This window comes from Ogataea philodendri (genome assembly GCF_020536065.1).
Source record: "Ogataea philodendri strain CBS6075 chromosome Unknown scaffold1, whole genome shotgun sequence".
NCBI lineage: Eukaryota > Fungi > Ascomycota > Pichiomycetes > Pichiales > Pichiaceae > Ogataea > Ogataea philodendri.
Window position 1 is genome coordinate 1094544 of NW_025763889.1, and position 13733 is coordinate 1108276.

The following is a 13733-nucleotide window of genomic DNA, read 5'->3' on the forward strand; positions in this document are numbered from 1 at the left end:
GGTAACTCTCAAACCCAATCATTATTTAATTGTTTATAAACCACTGGTTGTTCGCTCTTCGCTAACATGGATGTTTTTGAAACTTTACTGTTGAGCGATGTTCAGGTGAACCGCGGGTCGTCTCAACTGACCAAAATCTCGTTTAAATCCAAATCGTCAGAGTCAATAGTTATCGATCTTGTTGCCAAGAAAATATCCCAAACAACTCCTATGGAATTTATTCAGGACCGCTCGAAACTTCTTCTCAAGGTGCCGTCAAGCTTCAATGGTGTGGAAGTCGAGTTTGCAAGATCTCCTGGACTCTACTTATTGGTATCGGGCGGGGCAGATGATAAAGTGTCCAAATATCTGATAGACCCTAATGCAACGTCAAGGACGTTCGATATCGAGCCCAATTCCATTGGAAAGCTCACAATCCAACTCACAGAGAATAAGTTAGCGCTTTCAAGGCTATCGGTGCACATTTTTGCGGATAATTCGTTTTCTCCGCCGTCTAAAATAGAAGAGAAACCAGTTCCTGCAGTGTTCCCAACTCCGTCCACGTCTCCGTTCCCGGTGTCGATGGAAGACGGACCCGTTTTCAGAGAAACATTGAGCGACTACGAAACAAAGATCACCGCTTTGAAGCAAGCAACGAAATCCACTATTGATTATCTGTCTAATTATGAATCTTTGTCAAACCAACTGTTGAGCTCTAGAACTACTCTGATAAGCTCGTTCAGCACTATCCAGAGCAATTTTCCAACGTTCTACTCTTGTGAGTTTGACAAGGAAATGGTCAAGCTGTTCCAGAACCTTACAGATGAAAACAAGTCGGCGATTAAACGTTTAAGATCCAAGCTCCCATTCACCGATAATTTGTCCGGCTTGGAAACCAGCGTGGCCTCCAAAAAACGCATCTTTGAAGAAGAAAGTAAGAGGTACTACGACTGGCTCTCGAAACTTCTTAGTTCTGGAAAATCCAAAGACGAGAAGTTCTTAATGAAACGGAAAGCTTTTGAACTTGCCAAGATCGATTTCTTTGCATATTTACTTGACACGTTAGTTGGGCTTACGCTTAATTTTTGCAATCGTGACAATTCTTTCATAAGCAGTTACAACACGTCAAAGACTCAACGGAAAAAGAGCAGACAGGCGATCGAAAAGGCCTCGTCAATGGCCGAATTGAACAGCGAGTTGTCCAAGCTTAACGGTCTTCCTGGACCAAACAAATCGGGTATTCTATTCACCCAGGGAGGACAAGGTAAGTCTGGTTGGCACAAGCAATGGATTGTGTTGAACAATGGAAGACTTTCTGAGTTCATGGACTGGAGAAAGGGAACATCCAGGAGAAACGACCCGATTGACATTTCATTGTGCAGTATCAAGCCTTTGGACTTGGAAAAGCGCAAAAATTGTTTCCGGATTATAACTAACACCGGAATTGAGCACTACTTCCAGGCTACAACTGAAGAAGACCGCGAGTCGTGGATCCAGGCGTTATATGATGCAGGTCAACAGATCAACTTCCACAAAGCCAAGACGGATTCTGCTAAAAATAGCCCCGTGCTCAACGTTCACAAGCTAAGAAACACATTGACCCCGGGACGTAGCTCCAAGGAAGCCGTCATCGCCGACGAAGGAAGACAGCGCAGAGTGTCTTCTGTTTCTTTAGAAAATCTACGAATTGTGCAGAAAGTGGACTCGAGCAACTTTATGTGCAGCGAATGTGGCTCGAGTGATTCGGTGGAATGGGTTTCCATGAACCTGTTGGTTGTCTTTTGCGTGAAATGTTCTTCGTGCCATCGGTCTTTGGGAACGTCTATCTCAAAGGTGAGATCGCTGAAACTGGATGTTTTCACTGTCGAGGCGCGTGCACTGCTGCATTCCATTAACAATCGCTCTACTAATGCTGTTTATGAAGAACTTTTGCCCAAGTCTGGGCGAATCAACCCAGATTCGTCCGATAAAGACCGGCTGAAATTCATCACCGAGAAGTACGTTGCAAAACAGTATGTGAATCGCAAAGATGCAGCCAAGGCATCTGATTTCCTCATCCACGGTGTGAGGACACATAATTTGCAGGAGGTGATAAAGAGTCTTGCTCTTGGTGTGGACCGGGACCTTCGACTCTACAAACCAACAGACCAGCTTTCAGATCTCGAACCTGTGTCGTTTTCTGTTCTGGAATACGTTCTTCTCTATCCATTGCTTGAAGGCAAGGACAAGACCATCAAGGTGTTTGACCTTGCTGAGTTTTTAATATTGAACGGCACCAAATGTGGTGATAGCACCCAGAACGTTCTTGGGCTTTCTGACGAAGCTCTGGCGTACTGGCAAGCCAAAATTGACAGGCTCAAGGGATCGGCCTCCAAGTCATCTCCTGTGAGTGTCTCTGTGCCTACAGCATCCTCTTTGACGACTGGCACTACAAAGCCCGCTGTAAAAGAACACAAGTTCAATCTGCTGAAAAAGATGAAGAGCTAATTTGAAAGAAGGAGCCAAAAATTTTAGGGCAGGCGTTAATTATTTTTATAGAAAGTTGTCCCTAATTAATTCCCAATGACCGATACTAGTACGAACATGCCAGACTCGGAGCTCCACGACCCGATGAACTTGGTCCGTCTGGGCGAGTGTATCGGACGGGGCAACTTCGGAGACGTGTACAAGGGAGAATTGGTCAAGACATCCCAAGTGGTTGCGGTTAAGATCATTGATTTGGAGAAATCCGAGGACGACATACCTGTTTTGATCCAGGAGATCAAGTTTCTCAAAGGATTGAGGTCTCCGTATATCACCAACTGCCATGAGACATACATCAAGGACGTTACCATGTGGATTGTGATGGAATATTGTGGCGCTGGCTCGTGTGCTGATTTCCTAAAGTGCTTCAAGCGATTGGACGAGAGAGTGGTTGCATTCATTCTACGCGACACTGTACGTGGACTAGAGTATTTGCATTCGATGAATAAAATCCACAGAGACGTGAAGGCCGCTAATATATTAGTGACGGATCAGGGTCAGATCAAGCTGGCGGATTTTGGAGTGAGTGGACAGCTTACAGAGACGATGAATAAAAAGGAGACCTTTGTTGGCACGCCGTTCTGGATGGCTCCCGAGATCATCCTGAGACGTGATGGATACAACGAGAAAGTGGACATTTGGTCATTGGGAATTACCGCGATCGAATTGGTGACTGGGTTTCCGCCGTATTCTAACGAGGAGCCAATGAGAGCCATATTTGAGATTCCCGATAGACCAGCTCCGATCCTGACAGGAGACCAATACAGCGTTTATTTGAAACAGTTCATCAAGGACTGCCTGAACAAAGAGCCGAGCAGAAGACCGTCAGCTAGAAGTCTGCTGAAAACCAAATACCTCTACAAAGTGAAAAACAGATACAGTCCGATGTTGCCGCTGATCACCGAGAAGAAGAACAAGATGCAGCGGTTTAAGAAGAAACCCAAGTTTGCGCTCAACTTCGAGGAAAGCCGGTGTGGCCAGGAAATCCAATGGGATTTCGAGGCTACCACGAAATTTGCAAATAGCAACCAATCTATGTCTTCATTCGACTCCTCGGGAGGAATTGACGAGAACGAGATGCACAGTGCCCAGGCGAATAGCATACTCAAACCAGATACCACGGTGACGCCAACAACCTCCCCGCTATACAACAATCGGTCTGAGAATCCTCGTGCACGGCGGTCGTCTATATCCCCGTACCGGTCTGGCGAGGTGAGTTCCAGCGTTTTGGCAGAGTCCGGGGGTCCTCTATCGATCAAGGAAAACGTTGATCCTCGAGGCTGCTATTTCTACAACAACCTGATCCGCGAGTCGTTTGACAGCATCAGCCAGCAGTCTGGGTCTCAGCGGTTCAAGAAGAACCTAGAGCAGCTGAAGACGGTGATTTACGAAATGGAGATGCGCGGTCCTGGGTTCTGCGAGCTTTTATGCCAAAAAATATTTAACGGGATGCTTCAAGGCTGATCAGATAAGGAAGTACGGTTCGCCGAAATGTCAAAAAAAATATATCTGCCGGCAATCAATCAAATTGCCTAGTAGCAATCTACAAATGAAAAGCATATACTGGAACTTTTTTAATTAATTTAAAAAAAACCTTTTAATAATGCACGCTAGAGATTGGCTGCTTGCTTTCGTCGGAGTGTTTCTTCCGTTTGTTCCTGTTGCCATTAAGAGAGGCATTTGTTCTGCCGACTTCTGGATCAACATTGCTTTGTGTTTCCTTGGGTTCCTTCCGGCTTTAATCCATTGCTGGTACATCATCTCCTGCTATCCACACGACTCCAGATCTTCCTATACCGGTGTTACGTTGCCAGGCCGTGAGCAGCAGAATTACGGAAGTGTTTAGGAACGTTGGTGGGGGAATACGAACCGAGCAGATCCCCAATTATGTGTGGGGGAAATACTTTTTTTGTTTATAATAATAACGTTGTTAAGCTAGTTATAATGGACTCTCGTGAAGTAGGAAGTCAGCCCATCAGCGTTGAGTTCAAATACGGATATTTGAAAACTTCGTACCGGGCCTTTTCCACATCTTGTTCGAGCGCCGGTTCAGATCTCAAATCCGACATGGTAGATCTGTTTCTCCCTAGTCTGTCCAGTCTGAAGGTATGTTATGGTCTCGTTTCACTAACAGTAGCTTTGTTTCGAGGTGTTTTTGAATGAACAACGGCTGAGTTTCCAAAACCACCCCTCCGCTTGCGAAATGATGGGCCATTGCCTGCTCCAAGGACAGCTTTGGAGCAGTCTGGGCTATCTCACCTCCGTGAAACAAGATAGTCACGACCAGCAACACAGTTTTGCCATGGTCTTGAAAGATAACATCATAAACACACAAATGGACCAGGATCTCCGAAATGGGGCCCATCAGATCGCCACTCTGAGCAACACCCGTGTGCATACTCTCGACATCGTCGTATTCCAGCTGCATATATTCGATTCTCGACTAACTGCGGACAACGATGATTTCGTGCGAGATCTGCTTGAAGATCTTAACTACCTAATGGCCAGCAACTATTTGCAACTCGAAACCAGTTTTCCTCTGGTATTTTCTTTCTATTCCAGGTCAATTATCCACCAATCGTATGAGTTGATGTCTTCAGTGCAAGAATCTCTCCATAAAAGCATGGAAACAAAACAACTGGTACGCCAGGACCTCACAATCGGGTTTCTGAAACAAGTCTCAGCAAACAATCTCCAACAGTTTCTTGCAAAAAACAAGTCTCCACGACGGATAAAGTCAATCAAGGTGTTTGTACTCGAGTTTTTCAACCATCAAGCCTCCTTATAGTTGAACTTTAGCTGCTCCAATTCCAGAATGTCTAGACTCAACGACTTGATATCCTGAAGGAGCGAAAACAGACTCAGTCCGGTCACGAACGGAACGAAAAATAGAGCATCCATGATTCCCGAGTACGTTCTTAATTTCACCACAAACACAATTCCTGACAAAACCAGGTTGGCCACAAGTAATTGCTTATTTGAAATGGTGTCACATAACTCTCGGGGTTTTACAAACTCAACATGAATCAAAATAGCAAGACCCAGTATCAGCACACACGACACACAACTCAACAGCGGGTTTTCGCGACGGTAATATGAATTGGTTATCAGAATAAGATTCACCACTAAAAAGGCTCCCTGGATCATCTGCATTACTCTGATCAGCTGATTATCAAGCTTGTTTCTGGGCCGTGTTTTATTGAACGGCACTTTTTCTTTGAACCCACTGATCAGAGCATCTTGATCCTGTGTATCCAGTGGAATGTCCTCATCTTCGACGCTGTATTTTGAGTTTACCACTCTCCGCAGCCGAGGCATGAAAAATCAATAGCTAATTTAATTGGAGTAATTTCCGGCCATCGACTTTTTCTGGTAGCAGGGATATAATTCGAGATAGAATTTATCTAACTAGTGAAATGTATAAAAGAGTTCAAGCATCGTAAGGAGGTGGAGTGGCTTTCTCCTGGTCGACCACTCTGTGAGTCGTTGACAGCACTGGTTTCAGCTCTCCCGAGGCGATCTCTCTCAGCAGATTCTTCTCGTCAGCGTGAGACCGGACGCTTTCGAGGGGATGAACCACATAAACCTCTTCGTCGTCGTTGACCTTGTCCCCTTCGTGTATAATGCTTGGCTCAGACAAGTTACTCTTCGGACCTTGGTATTTTCCCTTGGCGTAGAAAATGTAGTATAGCACAGCAATTATCATGGTTCCTGGTGTGATCACAACGGTGTAGTTCATGGTGACCGAGTCCACCCCGTGGTTGGCAGGGAACATCACGAGCGCAATAATGAATGTGATGAACGCGCAGTTGGTCCATCCTATTATTGGTGACATTATGTCTCCGGTGTAGAACTTTCCAGGAACAAACTTGTGCTTACCAGTGGTGAGTCTGAGGAAGATTGGAGTACCCCAAGAGAAGTAGTTTCCGGCAATATACAGGGAAAAAAGAGCGTTGGCGGCGGTCGTGCCGATCAGACAGAGACATCCAAGCAAAAGAGCGAGGATTCCTCCGTACACGACAGCTCTGATTGGAGTGGAGAGCTTTCTGTTGACCACCTTGACAATTGGGGCGAATGGCAGTCCATCGTCTCGGGCAAAAGCCCAGATCTGTCTGGAGATGGCAGTCAGAATGGAGGCGCCCATCAACCATTGGCAGAAGGCGATAAGAGACATGAACGCAATGGCCCAGTTCTTTCCCAGTCCGTTGTAGATGATCTGGGCGATTGGGCTACCGAACTCGGAGGAAAGAATAGCATTGACATCTGGGCCCATGCATGCGGCAATGACGATACAGATGAAGAATCCAAGTCCGAAACAAGCGGACACAGAACCAATGATACCAATTGGAACACCGTGTGAGGCATCTTTGGCTTCCTCGGACATGTGGACACACGAGTCGAAAGCACCGATGGTCCAGACGGCCGGCATGAACCCGTTCATGACGAAGTTGAACCCTGGCGACCAGTTGCTGAACCTTTCGTTGTCTGCAAAAATAAAGGAACCCTTGTTGAAGTCAACTCCGTTGGTTTTGCAACCAATAGGCAGAGCAATGAAGAAGAGCACAATCAGACCCAAATTACAGACGATCGAGAACGTCTGGAGTCTGGACACAAAGCCCGACGCAAAACAGGTGATGGCGATGTGCGACACCACACATGCAGCGTACACGCCGTATGTTTTTCCAGAGGTGATGTCAAAGTCTCCGTCTTTGGAGATCGAGACAGCAGCAAGAACTTCACCTGCAAAACCGTAGTCGACAGAACACAAGGCACCAACCAGGGCGACCGAGTTGGTGTTTCCAACCAAGTACGAGAGGAACACTCTGATTCTCTCTGGAGCATAGAAATATGTCCAGTAGAACAGACCACCCGAGGTTGGCAAACTGCTACCAAGCTCTGCCATGCTGATTGCAATAAACAAAACAAACGTGGACGCAATTGCCCATCCCCAAACCAGCGTGATGGTTCCTCCGGTAAGACCCTGAGCCAGCACACTGGCAATCGATGGGAGCAGTCCCATAATACTGAAAGCCACACCAAAAACCTGGAGCGTGGAAAATTTACGCTTCAGTTCCTGTTTGTAGCCGATTTGTGCGAGCAACTCGTTGTCCGATTGCGCCAGCTTGGCGTCAATAACCTCGGGCCGCTCCATATCGCGGTACCTGCTGTAGGTGATGGTAACATCGTGGGATTCGTGGGTGTCCATTTTGGTGCACAAAAACCTGGCTGGCTGTTTGAAATTGTCTGATCTGCTGGCCTGTAATTTTTATACTCACCATCGTTATCTCTGAAAAATTCTGCGCTTAATCGTGAGTGCTATCGTGCAGAGATTGTCCACTTACCGAGTAACTGTACGTTAGCGGTCATTCCAAAAACAGAAAGGAGAATCCGTTGCTTGGGAACTTTAAAGTTGAGGCGCTCACGTCAAGCTTACTTGATTGGGACTATCAGAACGGCATTATGCAGTGAGACATAATCGCGGTCAGATGCCAACAATAAAAAATCCCGTTGATAGGACGCACAAATCAGGTAAAATAAGATAAGCGGAAAATGGCTCGGCATATGTGGCGCATCTATACATGTGGGATAGCTTCTAGGTCAGAAATAGCTTCTATAGTGTAGTGGTATCACCTCAGATTCTGATTCTGATAACCCCGGTTCGAACCCGGGTAGGAGCTAATTTTCTAATTTTTTTAATTTTTTCTCTAAAGAAAAAATTGTCTACGCATGGTCAAGTTCGAGGAATAGTCATTTAATTTTTTTTTCACCAACAATGTCGTACAGATCAACCCGTTCTTCAGAACCCCAAAGTGTCTCTTTTGAGGAGGCAGTCATCACTGGTCTGGCTACCGACGGTGGACTTTTCATTCCTGCTGAGGTCCCAAAACTCCCAGAGTCTTTCTTGAAAGAATGGTCTGGTCTTTCATTTGAGGCTTTGGCCTTCAACATCATGAGATTCTACATCAAGCAGTCCGAGATCTCCGATGACGAGCTCAAGACCTTGATCGCCAAGTCCTACTCCACCTTCAGAGCTAAGGAGGTCACTCCACTGGTCGCGATCGACTCGCAGAAGAACCTGTACTTGCTGGAGCTGTTCCACGGCCCAACTTACGCTTTCAAAGACGTTGCTCTGCAGTTTGTCGGTAATCTGTTTGAGTTCTTCTTGACCAGAAAAAATGCTGCCAAGAAGGCAGGTGAGTCTAGAGACATCATCACCGTTGTTGGAGCCACTTCCGGTGACACTGGATCCGCTGCTATTTACGGCCTCAGAAACAAAAAGGACGTTTCTGTGTTCATCCTCTACCCAACAGGCAGAATCTCTCCTTTGCAGGAACAACAAATGGCCTCTGTTTTGGACGATAACATCCACACTCTTTCTGTGAAAGGTACCTTTGACGACTGTCAGGACGTTGTGAAGAAAGTGTTTGGAGATGCCGAGTTCAACCAGAAATACCACGTCGGAGCAGTCAACTCGATCAACTGGGCTAGAATCCTCGCACAAATGACTTACTACTTCCACGCCTACTTCCAGCTGCTGAACAAGATCCCAGAAGCTGAAAAGGCCGACTTCAAGGTCAAGTTTGTGGTGCCAAGCGGAAACTTTGGTGACATCCTTGCTGGTTTCTACGCTAAAGAGATGGGACTTCCTATCGAGGAGTTGGTGGTTGCAACCAACGAAAACGACATCCTCGACAGATTCTTGCACTCCGGAAAATACGATAAGGTCGAGGTTAAGGAGACCTACTCTCCAGCTATGGACATCTGTGTTTCCTCCAACTTTGAGAGATTCCTGTGGTACATGATCAAGAGAACCAACGGTGGTAACGACGATCTGAAAACTGGTGCTATTTTGGCCGAATACATGAAGGACCTGTCCTCCAAGGGCATCTTCGAGGTCACTCCAGAGACTTTGAAGCTTTCGCAAAGCGTTTTGGACTCTGCCAGAGTGAGCAACGAAGAGACCGTGAAGACCATCAAGGAAACTTACGCTAATACATCCAACAATTACATTCTTGATCCTCACACTGCTGTTGGTGTCACCACTTCGCTCAGAAAGATCGCCAGCGACAAGGACTCCAACACTAAGTACATTTCCTTGTCCACTGCGCACCCAGCTAAGTTCTCGTCTGTTGTGAACCAAGCTCTGTCTGGATTTTCCGAATACTCTTTTGAAAAGAGCGTGCTACCAGAAGAGCTCAAGAAGCTGGCCTCTCTCCCATTGAAAATCAAGCTTGTTGACAACGCAGAGTTAAAGACCATCGAATCGATCATCGTGGAAGAGCTCGCAAAGGAGGGTAAGAACTAGATATCTGTTTAATCTACATAGCAGTCTAACTATGGAGTGGAACCTATGGGTTATGTAGCCCCGGGTTAAGGTTTTTTCCATACACGAAATTAAAAAAAAGTCAGAGTAGGGTATTTTGTTTTTCAGATGTCTGCCGCGAGAATGCACAGAGACAAGCACAGAAAACTAGCCAAACAGGCTGCCATTGCTCATGGACAAGGTCACGTGCAGCATAGTATACTGGGTAATCAGGGACAGAAGTCGCAAGGTTCTGTTTCGCAAGGCCATGCGCTGTCTGCGAACATGAAGCCTACAGACGTTGTCATATCGAAATCGATCGCTTCTGTGTTTCCAGAGAAAACCGAGTTGTACCACAAATTAAGAGCCAAGGAACGCGAGTTGGATTTGATGATCAATAAGAAGGTGATTGATTTGCAGGAGTATCAACAATCGGTGGCTAACGGACTGGTTGAAGATCCGAACGACACTCAAATCCTGCGAATTTTCATCTTCAACACATCCGAGAACCAGCCATGGCAAGTGAAAGACCAACAGGTGGACAATCTTCCGCCTCCATCGTGGACCTTGAGAATTGAGGGTCGTTTGCTAAACGATACTGAGCCTGCTGATTCACCAAAGAGAAAAAAATTCAGTTCGTTCTTGTCAGGAATATCTGTTGAGCTCAAGGCCAAGGACGGGAACGACGAAGAGCTGCAAATAGGCTCTGTCAATGACGGTCCAAGCTCGAGAGTTATCGAGTGGCACGACAGTTTTGGATCCAACGAGCCGGAAAGAATGAAACATCAATTTGACGGTCTGGACATTAAAAGAGCTGGTTCTTCGATTCCCCAGTCCGAGCTGCCAGAAAACGAGTCTGCTGACCCTTCAGAGAAGGAAATCGTGTGCAATATTGTCATCCAGCCAAAGACATATCCAATCAAGTTGCAAGTGGTCAACGACGCATTGGTTGAACTTTTGGGATCTAGCGAGATTTCCCAGCCGGACTGCATCCACAAGATCTTTAACTACATCAAGATGAACAACTTGTTTGAAGTGCAAACGGTTCAAGATAAACAGGGAGGCAATCAACAGCCACAGCAAGTTGTCACCGTGAAGAGCGACGATTTACTCTACCGTATATTTGCTGTCAGCTCGTTGACGTTTGCGCAGATCATGGAGATCGTGTCCACCAAGCTTCTCAAGCCGGTCGAACCTATCAAACTTCAATACAGCATCAACACATTGAAGGAAACTACGCTAGGAGATCTGGTGATCGATTTGAAGGTGAATTCAAGACTGGTGAACCCAAGTTTCAAGCCAGGTGCCCAACAGTTGGCTGAGATTAGCGAGATGATCAACCAAAGCATTTTGAACAAGCAGACAGCAAAGGATCTTGAAAAAGTGAACGAGAGCCTGAGACTAAATTTCCAATTACTTAATTACTCCAAGTTCAAGTACGATTTCTATAAGAAGTTGAGCGAGAAGCCTGTGGAATTCCTCAAGGAGGTTCTCGATAAGAACACAGAGCTCTTGAAGATCCTGTCGAGCGATTCGTTCACGTTTGGCAACGACGGCCTTTTGGACGAGGAGCTGGTGAGAAGGTCAGAGTTTTACACGGACGAGTTTTTGAGCGAGCATATCAACATTCTGTTCAATTCTGGAAGAATCTGAATATGTGTATAATATGATGTAATATGATTAGAGAGTTTGGAGTTTTTCACTTAGTTTCAAGAGCCATTTGCGTTGGAACTTGGGGCTGATCTCGTTAGCAAGACTTTCGAATGTTGGAAAGAACTGGTCTGACGCGAGTAGATGCCACCCATCGACTGAGACTTGGATCCTGTACGATTTGTCTTCAAGGGTTGTTATCCAAAGTTCAGACAATTCGTTGTTTAGAGCCAATTTCTTGAAAAATCCTCCAGAACCGTACTCTTGCGCGATCTGTGTGAGCTCATACTGTTGATCCATGAAAATTAAACTCTGATAATTTTTTCTCTCGTGTATATTATGACCTCGAAGCAAGTTAGTTTTGGCGACTTGCCAATTGACTCGTCGGATGACGAACAGCAATCCCAGGACGAGGAAAAGAGCGAAGAACTGACCATCTTGGAAGAGTACAAGTTATGGAGGAAAAATTGTCGGTACATGTACGATTTCATTAGCGAGACCGCGTTGACATGGCCGTCGTTGTCTATCCAATGGGTTCTAGGCGACACTTTTGAAAACAAAACCAAAGACACAAAGATTTCCAAGACCAGAAATCTGTTGCTGACCACGCACACGTCGGGAGAAGATGTGAACTACTTGAAGATCGCGTCTACTCAGATTCCTGCCTCTATTTGGGACAATGGTCCAGAAATCACGCCGGAGGAGTTGCAACAAATCAACTCGAGACTCAGAATCTCCAAGAAACTGGATCAAGAAATGGAAATCAATAGAGTCCGTGCAATGCCCCAGAATAATAAAGTCATTTCCACCATCAACGGAAACGGAGAGGTGTTTGTGTATTGTTTGGATTCCCAGATGAACGAGCAAAGTAAGACAAAACTGGTGCACCACACTGACAACGGATACGGATTGAGTTGGAACCCTGTGGTGGCAGAACAATTGGTCACTGGCTCGGACGACCAGACGGTGGCTATTTGGGACTGTTCGCAAACGGGCGCGGAGCTGACTCCAACACAGGTGTTCAAACACCACACAGGTATCGTTAACGATGTTAAATGGCACAACTTCTCGGGAAACACGCTCGGATCCGTGTCTGAGGACAAAAACTTCATATACCAGGACACGAGAGCACAGGACCCAGCCATCAAGACGGTGTTAAGCTCCAAAACCAGCTTTAACACGCTCTGTTTCTCGCGGTTCTCCAAAAACATCTTTGCCGCTGGAGGCGAAGACGGAAACGTTTACCTATACGACTTGAGAGACGTTTCAAAGCCGCTCCATACCATGATGGGCCATACGAAATCCATCACCAACCTCGAATGGGATCCGTTCCACGAAAACATAGTTGGCTCATCGTCTCTGGACCGGCGCATCATTCTTTGGGACATCAACAAGATCGGTCAGGAGCAATTGCAGGACGAAATGGAAGATGGTGTCTCGGAGCTTCTCATGATGCACGGGGGACATACTGGAGGAATCAACGACTTCCAGTTCAGCGAGGAAATCCCTTGGACAGTTGCCAGCTGTGCAGATGACAACATCGTCCATCTCTGGAAGGTCAACAAGAAGGTGGTCGACGAGGATCCTGTCGAGGTTGATCTGGCAGAGCTTGAGTAGTGTATAGTCTATATTGGTTACCCGGTCGATTTATTTTCCACAAATTTTCCAACCGTGATTTTTGTAGCGTAGCGATACTCGGTTCAACATGTTCAGATCGACGATTTTGAAGGCCGTTCAAGGCGTTCCGAGAAGTTTCGGCTCGAGACTGTTTTCCACGACACCAAGTAAGTAATACGATGCATTAATTGACGACTTGCTAACCTCCAGAAATTGCAAGAGAACAAATGGTCGTTTACGAGCCACTGCCAAAGCTCAGAGACGGGAAACCACTCATGGCCTACATCAGACAGGCCCAATACAAGAAGCTTGATCCAACAGGCGAGAAACTCAAGATGATCGAGCGTTCGAACCCAGAAAGACTCAGAGCGGGAGACGTGGTTAGTGTTTTCTACAAGAATCAAAAGCCCGTGATTGGAGCTATCCTCATGGTGAAGAGAAGCGGCGTTGCATCTGCCATTCTGCTGAGAAACAAGGTGGCTGGTTTGGGTGTCGAGGTGAACGTGCCGATCTTCAACCCGAACGTGATGAGAATCGACATCTTGCGTAGACCAGACACCTACCGTTCGAGAAATAGACACTACTACATCCGTAACAGCAGGCTGGATGTCAAGGAGGTCAAGTTGTAAGGTACATGTATATAAATATAAGCGCATTCAGA

The 13733-nt window shown here is 46.2% G+C and overlaps 16 protein-coding genes across 16 annotated transcripts; 9 read left to right on the forward strand and 7 right to left on the reverse strand.

Annotated features, from left to right (window-relative positions):
• Positions 1-66: 66 nt before the first annotated feature.
• Positions 67-2466, forward strand: OGAPHI_002600 (uncharacterized protein; the record flags this gene model as incomplete). The annotated part of the gene is made up of 1 exon (XM_046203488.1): positions 67-2466. The coding sequence occupies one exon, from the start codon at positions 67-69 to the stop codon at positions 2464-2466; it is 2400 nt and encodes a 799-aa protein (XP_046063259.1).
• Positions 2181-2903, reverse strand: OGAPHI_002601 (uncharacterized protein; the record flags this gene model as incomplete). Its single annotated transcript, XM_046203489.1, has 2 exons — positions 2181-2462; positions 2553-2903. The coding sequence occupies 2 exons, from the start codon at positions 2901-2903 to the stop codon at positions 2181-2183; spliced, it is 633 nt and encodes a 210-aa protein (XP_046063260.1).
• OGAPHI_002602 (uncharacterized protein) lies at positions 2542-3966 on the forward strand (the record flags this gene model as incomplete). Its single annotated transcript, XM_046203490.1, has 1 exon — positions 2542-3966. One exon carries the CDS (start codon positions 2542-2544, stop codon positions 3964-3966), a length of 1425 nt encoding a protein of 474 aa, XP_046063261.1.
• A 480-nt stretch (positions 3967-4446) lies between these two features.
• On the forward strand, positions 4447-5290 carry OGAPHI_002603 (uncharacterized protein; the record flags this gene model as incomplete). Its single annotated transcript, XM_046203491.1, has 2 exons — positions 4447-4572; positions 4652-5290. 2 exons carry the CDS (start codon positions 4447-4449, stop codon positions 5288-5290), a joined length of 765 nt encoding a protein of 254 aa, XP_046063262.1.
• Positions 4589-4930, reverse strand: OGAPHI_002604 (uncharacterized protein; the record flags this gene model as incomplete). Its single annotated transcript, XM_046203492.1, has 1 exon — positions 4589-4930. The coding sequence occupies one exon, from the start codon at positions 4928-4930 to the stop codon at positions 4589-4591; it is 342 nt and encodes a 113-aa protein (XP_046063263.1).
• On the reverse strand, positions 5275-5820 carry OGAPHI_002605 (uncharacterized protein; the record flags this gene model as incomplete). The annotated part of the gene is made up of 1 exon (XM_046203493.1): positions 5275-5820. The coding sequence occupies one exon, from the start codon at positions 5818-5820 to the stop codon at positions 5275-5277; it is 546 nt and encodes a 181-aa protein (XP_046063264.1).
• Positions 5821-5932: 112 nt separating this feature from the next.
• OGAPHI_002606 (uncharacterized protein) lies at positions 5933-7708 on the reverse strand (the record flags this gene model as incomplete). The annotated part of the gene is made up of 1 exon (XM_046203494.1): positions 5933-7708. The coding sequence occupies one exon, from the start codon at positions 7706-7708 to the stop codon at positions 5933-5935; it is 1776 nt and encodes a 591-aa protein (XP_046063265.1).
• Positions 6291-6862, forward strand: OGAPHI_002607 (uncharacterized protein; the record flags this gene model as incomplete). The annotated part of the gene is made up of 2 exons (XM_046203495.1): positions 6291-6349; positions 6454-6862. 2 exons carry the CDS (start codon positions 6291-6293, stop codon positions 6860-6862), a joined length of 468 nt encoding a protein of 155 aa, XP_046063266.1.
• Positions 6912-7750, forward strand: OGAPHI_002608 (uncharacterized protein; the record flags this gene model as incomplete). Its single annotated transcript, XM_046203497.1, has 2 exons — positions 6912-7174; positions 7264-7750. 2 exons carry the CDS (start codon positions 6912-6914, stop codon positions 7748-7750), a joined length of 750 nt encoding a protein of 249 aa, XP_046063267.1.
• Positions 7751-8275: 525 nt separating this feature from the next.
• OGAPHI_002609 (uncharacterized protein) lies at positions 8276-9808 on the forward strand (the record flags this gene model as incomplete). Its single annotated transcript, XM_046203498.1, has 1 exon — positions 8276-9808. The coding sequence occupies one exon, from the start codon at positions 8276-8278 to the stop codon at positions 9806-9808; it is 1533 nt and encodes a 510-aa protein (XP_046063268.1).
• OGAPHI_002610 (uncharacterized protein) lies at positions 8426-9774 on the reverse strand (the record flags this gene model as incomplete). The annotated part of the gene is made up of 2 exons (XM_046203499.1): positions 8426-9485; positions 9593-9774. 2 exons carry the CDS (start codon positions 9772-9774, stop codon positions 8426-8428), a joined length of 1242 nt encoding a protein of 413 aa, XP_046063269.1.
• A 126-nt stretch (positions 9809-9934) lies between the features above and the next one.
• OGAPHI_002611 (uncharacterized protein) lies at positions 9935-11458 on the forward strand (the record flags this gene model as incomplete). Its single annotated transcript, XM_046203500.1, has 1 exon — positions 9935-11458. One exon carries the CDS (start codon positions 9935-9937, stop codon positions 11456-11458), a length of 1524 nt encoding a protein of 507 aa, XP_046063270.1.
• A 27-nt stretch (positions 11459-11485) lies between these two features.
• On the reverse strand, positions 11486-11755 carry OGAPHI_002612 (uncharacterized protein; the record flags this gene model as incomplete). The annotated part of the gene is made up of 1 exon (XM_046203501.1): positions 11486-11755. The coding sequence occupies one exon, from the start codon at positions 11753-11755 to the stop codon at positions 11486-11488; it is 270 nt and encodes an 89-aa protein (XP_046063271.1).
• A 39-nt stretch (positions 11756-11794) lies between these two features.
• Positions 11795-13072, forward strand: OGAPHI_002613 (uncharacterized protein; the record flags this gene model as incomplete). The annotated part of the gene is made up of 1 exon (XM_046203502.1): positions 11795-13072. One exon carries the CDS (start codon positions 11795-11797, stop codon positions 13070-13072), a length of 1278 nt encoding a protein of 425 aa, XP_046063272.1.
• On the reverse strand, positions 12205-12666 carry OGAPHI_002614 (uncharacterized protein; the record flags this gene model as incomplete). The annotated part of the gene is made up of 1 exon (XM_046203503.1): positions 12205-12666. The coding sequence occupies one exon, from the start codon at positions 12664-12666 to the stop codon at positions 12205-12207; it is 462 nt and encodes a 153-aa protein (XP_046063273.1).
• Positions 13073-13299: 227 nt separating the features above from the next.
• On the forward strand, positions 13300-13701 carry OGAPHI_002615 (uncharacterized protein; the record flags this gene model as incomplete). Its single annotated transcript, XM_046203504.1, has 1 exon — positions 13300-13701. The coding sequence occupies one exon, from the start codon at positions 13300-13302 to the stop codon at positions 13699-13701; it is 402 nt and encodes a 133-aa protein (XP_046063274.1).
• Positions 13702-13733: the final 32 nt, after the last annotated feature.